Source organism: Astatotilapia calliptera, chromosome 7 (assembly GCF_900246225.1).
Source record: "Astatotilapia calliptera chromosome 7, fAstCal1.2, whole genome shotgun sequence".
Taxonomy (NCBI): Eukaryota; Metazoa; Chordata; class Actinopteri; order Cichliformes; family Cichlidae; genus Astatotilapia; species Astatotilapia calliptera.
Genome location: NC_039308.1, coordinates 21,091,315 through 21,102,540, shown reverse-complemented (window position 1 = coordinate 21,102,540; position 11,226 = coordinate 21,091,315). Strand labels below are relative to the sequence as shown.

Genomic DNA, 11,226 nt, shown 5'->3' with positions numbered 1-11,226 from the left:
TTCAAAAATCTAAAAGTAGAGACTCAAACGCTTGAAAGCTTTGGCATCTAAAACTCCTCAAACATATGTGTGCCCTATACAAAGACACATTAGTCGAACCTTTCTGAACATTTATCCCACACTTAGAAAGGGTACAGCAGATATTGTCATTCAGCGTAGCCTTTTTTTAATTCACTGAAAAAGGAAGGAAAATCTTTTAAAAGGACTGCTTCTTTCAAGTTTAGGGACATAATGGGAGATTGATTATATGTCCTTCTGGGTTTGTTTGTAGCCCAGAACTATGTGTACTCTTTGAAGCCCACTTTATTGGTTATTAATCATAATCTCAAAGAGCCTCTAGTTAAAAAGAGTGTAGGCCATGTCTCTGTTGTTGGCCTTTCCTATTAATAATTAAGTAGGAAAAAAAGCCATTCAGGCACAAGGTTAGACTGCTGTGTTGCGTGTTTAATGTTAGTCCACCATACAGTTCAGTAATGTGTCTGTGAGACGGACAGCGTAAAAACATGTAAAGTAGCAAAGTGAAATGTAAAAAGTTACGTGGAAATCTGCAGAGTTTGACAGAAGAAGTACAAGAAAATGGTAACTACCTACAAAATCATAACATACCACAAGATACCATAAGTACCAAGCTCATAAAAGCACCTGAAATGAAAAAAAGGGTTCCCAGGGTTTCTAGGAAAAACAAGACCAGATGCAAGACAGGAACCTAGACTACAGTTAACAGAGTATAGTCTGTGTGTAGTACTGTGAGACCTATCATCCAAACACAGTTCAGATACTGCTGCTGGCTGATGCTTATCTACAGTTTGTTTTTTCAAGCAGTCTTGATCAGTGTTGATCTTCAGAATACCTGTTCAATCATAAATAAGTGAATGAGTAAAGTATTTCCATCATAATAATATTTAGATTATACTACAAATGGTTTCAAACTTGATATTTGAATTGACACTGCTTAGCCTTTGCAGTGAAATCACTGAACCGATCCTATTGAACATGTTCGTCATATTATTGCCTTTTTCTTTAATGGAGTTATGTGCCGAATAACAATATGGATCGCTGTGTGGTGTAGCTTTTTCAAGAGTTTAACCTGTGCTCTAGTGTGGTCCATGGTGTGGGAGGGACTTGTGTGTGTGCGCGCGTGTCTGTGTGTCCTCTCAGTCTTGGATGGCACACACACACACACACACACACACACACACACACACACACACACACACACACACACACACACACACACACACACACACACACACACACACACACACACACACACACACACACCTTGTGCCAGTCCCAAACCCAGCAAAAATCTTAGATCAGGAAAGGCATCCAGCTTAAAATCTTTACCAAATCAGACATATGGATCCATATGCTGTGGTGACCCCATGGAAAATAAGGGAACAATTGAAAGTACCTACTAAGCTGTAATTAGCTGGTGTCTGTGTGCTATGGATGCACCTTGCTAACTAACACATTGCATTGGTTGCACTGGGTGCATTTTAACATAAATGGTAAGTTTGTGTCTGTACTCTTTTTTTAATGTTTCTGTAATTAAGGCTTTTTTCGCTTCACATGATGATCTTTTGTGTCATTATTGCTTTTGTTTTTTTGATAGGCTTAATAGACTGTTACTCAGTGAAACAAGTTAGAAGACATGCTCTTCAGTCCGCCTCCAACAGGTGCTTAGCAGTCCCTGTGGCCATCTGAGGATGTAGTCTTCTCCCTTTATGATTCAACAATGATAGAATTCACCTGCAGTCAAAAAACTGCACAGTCATCTGCTGTCTTCCAGGGCAAATTGAAAATTCTTCTCTTCAGGGAACTTGTCCCATTCTTGCCTGCTTATCACTCCGATCTTAATTAAGTCTCTCTCGCCTTTACCTTCTTCTTCCACTAGTACCTAATATTGCCTCTTCTTCACATTTCTCTGCTTTGTAGCTTTCTGTTGCACTTCCTGCACTTCCTGAGTGTCAGCCCTATGGGGACATAGGATTATTTGCTAGATCTAATCATTGGGTCACTGTGGCTTTGGAACACAACTTGAGGCATGTGATATTGGCCATCTAGGGACTAAAACTACTGCTGCACTCAGGTCATGGTACGTTAGGGCTTGCCACACAATGTTAGCTTGACAGACTGTAAAAAATATAAATTATTTCTCGGTTACTCTAGTTGAAACCCCATGGAAAGTACTAATATTTAACTTTAAAACTAGTTAAAATCCAAAAGTTTGTGCAAAACCAAAGTGCATCAGTGAAAATGTGCAAATTAGACTGTATTAGATGGAAGTAAAATCCTAAAAAAAACAAACAAACCCAGCAATGGGCGAGAAAAAGCAGTAAAATTATGAGACAATAAAATATGACACGTTGGTACAACTGTTCTCCAGTGTGCTATTTTGGAGCACATATTGTGGAATAAAGCAGGATATACCGGAGAGGACTTGTATAACTTGTCTGTTTAAACATAGGCAGGGTAGAGTGGACTTTTGGGAGTTTGAATAGTCTATTATTTCTGTTGAAAGCTGCAAACACAGTGTGTATATTTTCGGTGTGAGAGACTGACATATGGATACCCATTCCCCCCACCCCTAAACAGGCCATTCCACAGTAGCATTATCTGACCATCTTTCCTTTCAGGGAAACGCAGTATGGGTTTCAGAGAAGTCCTTTGTTTTCCTTTCACTGTAACTGATAAGGACCCAAAAAAAGGGAAAAAGGGGGCTTTTTCTGGGTGGACAGAATAAGAGGAAAGGGAAAATGATCGTGACTTTTTAAAGTCCCGGGGAAGGGACAAGAGGCAGGAGAAAGAGATAACTGATATCATTTTTGTCAGCCTACATTAGCTTCTGAGTGCACGCTATCTTTCTGAGCATGCTGTGTGCACAATACTTGCTGATTTGTGCTCTAGGCGAGGGGAAATCCATTAACCAGATTCCGTTTTTTCGTCGGCTTTAAATAGAGCTCGATTTGGGTGCCTTCTTGGTGGGTGGTCTGCTTGGTAATCGGGATTAATTTGGAAAGTTCATCTCTCGGTTACTGGTACACTGCCACTGGGAAAGACGTCAAAACAATGTGCTAGAGCCATTGCTCTTGTGTCACATTTCACCCAAAGGTGTGTTAAGTCATGCTGCAAAAGTAATCTGGATTTTTGACATGCAAACACAACACTGGATTAGTTTTATCTGTTTGACAGTGCTCCCCTGGTGATTATTCAATCAGGGTATTAAAACATGTTTTTTGTCTTTCTGTTGTTTGCTCTAGAGGCGGCTGTCGTTTCTGTTCTGTTTCCTGTTAGCTCAAATTGATCACCACATTTCTCAAAGAAACAAAATAAATCTGCCATGTAGTTAATTTTAACCTTAGTGTGAAAAATATATTTAAGAAAAGATATATTTTACGTCAAAAAAATAAGTTCTGACCTTTTAAAAACTATATAAGCAAAATACTTTAACCTCGGGGAATGAAGAGATCGAATCTGGGCAGTCTTTTCATATCTTAACCTTGGCTCTCACTTTTCAATAACACTCTTGTATGTCAACATTTGCCAAATCCATCTGACAGCTGTCTAATACAGTGAATGTCACCCATATGTCTCCAAATCTGCAAATGGTGCTAAACCAACCAGCTCATACATCCAATGGATGCTTTTTCACTATCAGGCAGCAGTCGTATTGTTTAACTTCATATGGAAAGCTGTCGCTGCTACTTGGTAGCTCATTAGGAATAGTAAGAAATAGGTAAAGTACACAATCATAAAATTCAGGTTAATCAGTAAAAATGTGCTGTTAAAGGCATACAAGGCAAATCATAATACATTGAGCATGTAAAATGTATAATTTTGCCATAAAAATTGGAAATAGGGGCACAGATATATTGAAATGCATGTAATTCAAGTAAATGGAAATGCAGCAAAAAAGGCAGAAACAGAGCACGAACAACTCTAATGAGCTTGAAAGTCAATATTTTCTTCTCTTCTCATTGCTTTATTCTTTAATACAGCCGGAACTCTCTTACACAGCTTTCACACACAGCTCCAGGACTCTTGAAGCTCTTCTATGGACAGTTTTTCACGTTTGCCACCTCGTCTTTTGCCCTCCCTTTTTGCCAGTTTCCTTAATTTTTTAAGAATACACTGCAAGGCATGCTGAGATATGCCAGGTTTTCAGCTAATAGCACTTTGAGAATCACCTTGCTGGCATTTTTCACAGATTGAGCTAAAGGATTAGGAACAAATTATCTGCTTTTGTGACAGCCTGGAAAGAGCCTAAATTTAAAATTGCTTCTCTTTTTCAGTTGTTTGAGTTGTTAGTGAATGATAAATAAGTCAGTGTTACGTGGTTTAACAAAAAAGAAAAACCTTCCTCTGTCACGACTGAAAAAGCAGCCAATGTCTGAAAGACAACTGTGAAAGACCTTCAAAAACCACGGAGGGCTGTAGAGCAAGTCCATTGTAAAAACTTACAAAAATTTCCGGCTCCTTGGGAGCAAAATATATAAAAAAGGGTCTGGGTCAGATATGTTTGTTATTCTGTCTGACTGCCTGCACACACACACACACACACACACACACACACACACACACACACACACACACACACACACACACACACACACACACACACACACACACACACACACACACGCTCATGAACAAAGCAGGATCAGGTTTCTCTGTCTTCTTTTTAGCTACTGAAACCACCCTGTCTGCAGTAGCAGCTAGCATGCTCTCTCCAAGATGACGTGTCTCAGAGTTTTCTTGCGGAAACCCCCTGCCAATCCCTCAGAGACATCATCCTTCCTAGTCAGTACCTATGGTGAGGTAAATTTCTTTTATTTGAAATACCATCTGAATACTGTAGGGCTAGACTGACACTGTGCTATTTTTGGTAAAATATGGTTGGCATAAACCCACCAATACCAATGACTATGAGAGTATAGAAGAGCTAGCAATGGCACTTATCCGGATTTGTTATTTACTGACCACATTGGCACATTGGTAAAGGATTGTGTTAATTTTATAAAAACGTGTGTCACTGTTTGTGACACCAGAGGCATTCAATCCAGCAGTGCATCTAAGTTGACAAGCATATTACTCCCAGCAACAAGTGGGCTCAGATGTAGTAACATGTCCTTTAGTCTGGTAATGAGGCTTCTCCTCTTTATCCGATGACACATTGAATCATTTATGGAGGGTATTATCCAAACTGGAGGAGGTCGACCTGCACTGTTTACCGAGACGAAAGCCTCATCCATTATCCAGTATTTATCAGTCAGTATAGAGTAAATTAATATGGATAAGGTATTACAGGGGTGTGGTTAAAGTTGTGGGGGGGACTTTTGTATTTTATGCCTGTGATGCATGTGTGGGTGTGCAAGCAGGAAGCCAGAGGCAAGTTCCAACTGTGGCTGACTTTAAAGACCTAAGCAGAAGATTAGCACCTATCTTTGTAGTGAAACATCAAAGCATTTTATATTTTATTGTGAAATTCCCATGTAGTTACAGCACAAATAAAAATTGCTTTACTGTACCAGAGAACTGCTGATATTTCAGATAAAAGGAGGAAAACAGGTTATGCCTGTCTGTCAATTTTCTTTTTAAGAGAGAGTTCCAGGCTAACTCTGGAGAAGGGATCATTACGCAAGCCAATTATTGACTTCAGTGTTTAATGTGGACCATTAATGAATTAATTTTATCCCACAATCCCTCCAGTTTCTGCTCATAACTTTTAACTTTTATACCTATATTTTTACAACATATTTCAACATTCACTTTGTGGAAATTAACTTTGTGGAAATTAACAACAGAGATACACTATATTGTGTCTCTGTTAGATAATATAAAGTATTAATTCATCTGTCTTCACATGCATATGAACTTGAGTAACACCCCATTCTTAATCCAGAGGCTTTATATGATGTCAGCTCAGCCTTTGCAGCTATAAGAGCTTGAACTCTTCTGTGAAGGCTTTCTACAGGTTTAGGAGTGTTTATGGGAATTTTCTACCAATTTTTCCAGAAGTGAATTTGTGAGTTCACACACTGATGTTAAGCGAGAAAGCTCCCAGTCTCTGCTCTAATTCATCCCAAAGGTGTACTGCTGGGTTTAGGTCAAGTTCTAACCAAACTCACTCATCCATGTCTTTATGGACCTAGCTTTATGCACTGGTGTGCAGCCATGTTGAAACAGAAACAGAAAGAGATCATCCCAAAACTGTTCCCACAAAGCTGGGAGCACGAAATTGTCTAAGATGTCAACCCCACCCCCCAACTACCACCACCACCACCTTTACACTTGGCCGAAAAATACAGTTCTCCTGGCAACTGCCAAACACAGACTCGTCCATCCGATTGCCAGACAGAGAAGCGTGATTTGAGAGAGCACGTCTGCTCTGCTCTGGAGTCCAGTGGCAGTGCGCTTTACTCCACTGCACCTGACGCTTTGCATTTGGTGATGTAAGGCTTAGATGCAGCTGCTCAGCCAGGGAGATCCATTCCACGAAGCTCTCTACTTACTGTTCTTGAGCTGATCTGAAGGCCACATGAGGTTTGTAGGCCTGTATCAATTGACTCTACCTGTGGCCATAACTGAAACATCTGAATTCAATGATTTTGATGGATGAGTGAATACTTTTGGCAATATAGTGTATATTATATGATCCTTTCAACATTTCACTTTGTGAAAATTAGTTGACTGTACTTTGGACTTATAATTGCAGGCAGGGTATTCCTAATGAACAGGACTATGAAAGCATGAAAAAATGGACACACTGCACTGCTTTAAAAAAATCCAATCAGTGACAACTGTTTTCCTGTTGATAAGAAAGAGAAAGTGAAATACTTGTGGACAAAGAAAAAAAAGACCCAAGATTATACTCTTTCTACTTTCCTCCCAATGTATTTGACTAAAAAGAGTTCACAAATGAACTTTATTATAAGCAGTCTCTAAAACTAGACACTATAGCTACAACTTTCTCACACAAAATGCTGAAAAATGCCCCAAAATACAAGTGAAAACTGTTTTATTAATATAAGACATAAATTATTAGATGCTCTCCTTCTCAGCAGTCATCCATCCACTCTGAAAGCAAACAAACAGCCTTGACCCAGAGGAACCTGACAGTCTGACAGCTCAGACAGCTCATCAATTCATATGTGTTAAGTGTTCTCCAATTAAAACAGTGACAGCCACTCAAATACACCCTAGCAGGATGTGTGTGAGCCGGTAATTATGGGCCATGTTTACATGTTTGAACATGAATTTGAGTTGGATAAAAAATGTAGAGGAGGACTGGATTATCTGGGTGGACGCTAATCTCACAAATTAGTGTCATCGGATGCTGTTTTATCATAAAACATAAAACTGATCCACCCACTTATCTCCAACAGCTGATCACAGAAAGTGAGTCTCTTTATAACAAACACCCTCCCTTTAGGCACAACTGCCTAACAGACACCAACAGTTTTGCCCAACTCAAGATGAAATAGCTGAAAACGTTGCAACAGTGGTAACTTAAAAGTGATTTTTATTCCCTCAAGTTTTAAAAAATAGGCACTTACAGTGCTTTTTTTTTTTTTTTAAATATCCAATTTATATTGCTGATGTTAGTATTAATATAAGAAGCTGTAGTTCTATTTTTAGTCAGGATTACTTTTTTAAGTAACTTTTTCTGATTATTAGTTTTTAAGACTTAGAAGTTGCAGGTATACAAAACAAAATGAACAACAAACAAAACATGTTTTGAATTTTCATAGTACAATACTGCATTGTTTGTCCATGAGCCCAATGAAGATTCATTAAACTATTCAATCAGACCTGGGACTATAAAGCATTTTTTTCCTGAAAGAGATCTGCTTTGTTTGACTTAGTGTATCTAATTTTCTGTAGGTGTAACACACTTCCTAATGTCCTCAGCCACCTACTGTTGTTTTAAAGTGTTGTATAAATAAAGCTGAATCGGTCTGGACTTCCAGCAGAATTTTTCTTGCTAATAGCATTGATAAGGAAATGGACTGAGCCTCATAATGATCTGCTCAAATCAACCATCAAAAATAACACTGTGAAAGAGGGAAAAGGGAGCTACCTATTAAAAGCAGCAGTGAAAAAGTCAAATAGAGGACCCCAAAAAGTCAGTAATCTGTTAGTCTGAATAAACTGATGAGTAAGGGTTCCTTGATCTGTTGAACATATCACATATATAGGTGAAGTGCCTTTAAATAATTTGTGTATTCTAGATGGAGAGAAGCATGGTCTGTATACAACTTTTAATTGTATCAGGGTGTGATGAGCATTTATAGTCATACTAGTGTAAACATTTTGCTGACATTTGTTCATAGTTGGGCTTTTGTTTGTACTTTGAGACACGTGTCCTTAAAAATTGTCTTCAGTTACTTTTTAAGAAAATGCATAAATCATCCCACCTTGTTGCACGATTAAACATTTTGACCGTCTCGAACATATAAAACAATCAAAATTCTCCCTCTCAGGCCTGAATAACCTGAATAAGCCATCTAATATCTTACACTTGCAGTAACATATTATAATTGATTATGCCTTGAACTAACACTTTACATTATTTCTGTCTGTTGCTGTACAAGTTATGTTGGATACCCCCTCTCTCATATGCCTGACCTGTGTAGTCTTCAGAGGGGATATTTAGTTCTTGGAAGGATTTCAAAAAATGAACCAAATGCTTGGTGCACCCGACATCAGACACTTTAACTAAAAGAAAGTATTATTACTATGATTTTTGTGGTTTGGCGTTATGGAATGCATGATCTTTTCATGTGGGCTCTCACTGAGTTCATCCTGACAATGTGCCCTTTCAAAAGTGGGTCAAATTTGGCCACGAGCTTGAGTTCTTTCAGAAAGCTTCTATTGTTTGTTTGAGTGTGCCTGTGGACCCCTTAGAGAAAGATTTTTCGCTGCCAACCACTGAACTTCATCTGCGGACAATGTGAGGACCTAATGCTTTCTCTTCCCCTTGGGCGTTTGCTATCTGCAGTATAGTTTTCTCCTTTCCAAATTGAAGTCGATGATATCCTTCTCTGATAATGCTGGACATTTTGCAGCAACAGACTGAGGCCACTTCCACTCCCTTGCCAATTATTCTTGCCCCTTAGGACTGTTCAGGGGGATCGTGAACACAAAACAAACCAGTGAAACAACTTTACACAACCTATTGCCAGCTGCAATGCAAATGTTTTTTTCAGGGGTTTTTTGGTGCCTAATCTGAAATTTTAAAGATTTTGATGTGTAACTGACTTGGAAAGGGAGAGAATAGAGGAACAGCAAACGAAGCATAGAAGAAATCCAAATGAAGTGTTTTATGTGGATTTAAAATAAACTGTGTTTTAAAATAAATTTTATTTAAAGACCATCTCAGATTTGCAACGTCGTGTATAGGTGCTGGTCCGACAGAAAATAACAAAGGCTTCATGGCAAATCTGGCCATTTTGAGGTAACATTTTAAGGGTTGAGTTAAAGGTAGTATTTATTTGTAACACAAATTGTAGTGCTATCACTTTGAAAGTGCATTGAAGTGGATCTTAGGAGGCAGGGGGTGGTGGCAAAGCCATGAGTCACTTCTTTCTCACTAGAGACTAGAGTTTGAATCTCACACTGGACCAGCTATTTATACTTTATTTGGTCATTTTTACACTCAAGTTGAAGTTTCACTTCCTGTGAGGTCTATCAAAAGAGACTAGGCAACTCGTGTCCATGTCCATTTTCAGGCTTTGCCATGAACTTATGCGATCATGTGCAATGAACCTGCAATCTTGATGTCTTTTAAAATGCCTGCTTCAGAGACACAGACCAGGTCTGTACAGACTGGCAGTCAGTTGCCAGCTGGGCTTGTAATTTGAATTTGCAAATTATATGAAATCTGTAAGTGAAAAAACAGGAATTAACTGTCATAAATCAGCATAAAGGACAAATCTGTTCAGATCTGTTGTAAATCTGTTACTGTCTGGATACAGTGGAAATTCTCATTAACTAACTACATTCAGAATCTCATAGACTTGAAACAGAAATTCAAAAATTCCCAAATAGATGCTGCAGTAACTACAAAATGACACAGTCATAGTCATGACTCAGATGGATAGCAAGGTGCTGGCAGTCTGTCTGCATTTATTATTTAGGCACTTATTTAGGTGACATTTATTTGCAAAACTTTACCAGTATGTTTGAGTGTGATTGCAGTCAGTTTGAGTCAGCCTGTGACAGTTTGGAGACAGGTTGCCTCCCACCAAGCGATCCAGACCATCACCTTGCAATCGCTTGAGAGTTAGTCACTGCAACTACCTAGTCAGTTGCGCAATGCGAAAAATTCTCTGCAGTCACTGGGCAACCACTAATTTTTTTCAAACTTTTTCTTAAAGTTGTATCACCTACAGGTGCTTGCTAGTTGTGATTAAATGCTCTCTGTGGATACTCTAACTCTGACTTCCATGTTTTTGTAGGAACTGTTATTTCTGGGAGCTGTCTATCATATCTCTACTGTTTTTAGCTAAGCAAAAAAAAGCAAGAAACCTAGAATAACGTAAGTGCAACAATTGAGGATGCACTAAGCTGAATACTTGGAAAATACTTATGTGTTCATGCACTTGAACAAAGATTATTCCCTAAATTACAACAGCTTTCCATTTGGCAGCTTTTCCCCCTGCACACACACTTGGGTGTTCCTTAATGGTCTCACCCCGTGCAGCGTTTATCTCTTATCCCTTCCTCAGAACAGCCAGTAAATTGAAGTTTCTTTGTTATGAAGTGCACAGAGCGTCAAATATGTGACAAGATCTGTTAGAAATATGATATGTTCTGTCTTCCAGTTGCTAAATTTCTGGAGACCTGTTGACCTAGTGAAGAATGCAGTTCTGTCTTTCAGGAGATATTCACATTATATGGTGCCTCTCTCCGTAGAGTCAATGGACACAATAAAATTGATCTAAAGCCCTGATTAGATAATGCAGCAGGAGCTCCATTTCAGAGATTTTGGCAACTAACCCAGAAGAAGAGCTTTTTGGATGTTATATAACAAGCCTGTTAAAAGAAATTCAGTGAAGAAACGAGAGGACACCTCTCATCAAATCTGCTCTTTGTTCCTCCCTTGGATCAAATGGGATGATTTGGCACTCTCCCCAGATGAAAACTTTAAATCCCATACACAGCAGTTTCCAAACTTTTCAAAATGGTTCCTTTTCTCACAGAAGATGTTACCGAACAGGG

General features: G+C 38.8%; 1 protein-coding gene across 1 annotated transcript in view; it reads left to right on the top strand.

Annotated features, from left to right (window-relative positions):
* The first annotated feature begins 4,729 nt into the window (after positions 1 to 4,729).
* rgs3a (regulator of G protein signaling 3a) overlaps positions 4,730 to 11,226 on the top strand; it is a 156,984-nt gene continuing 150,487 nt past the window's right edge. The window contains exon 1 of the mRNA XM_026173696.1: positions 4,730 to 4,816. Within this exon, the coding sequence (XP_026029481.1) occupies positions 4,738 to 4,816 (79 nt within the window). The 5' untranslated portion in view covers positions 4,730 to 4,737. The remainder of the gene's footprint in view (positions 4,817 to 11,226) is intronic.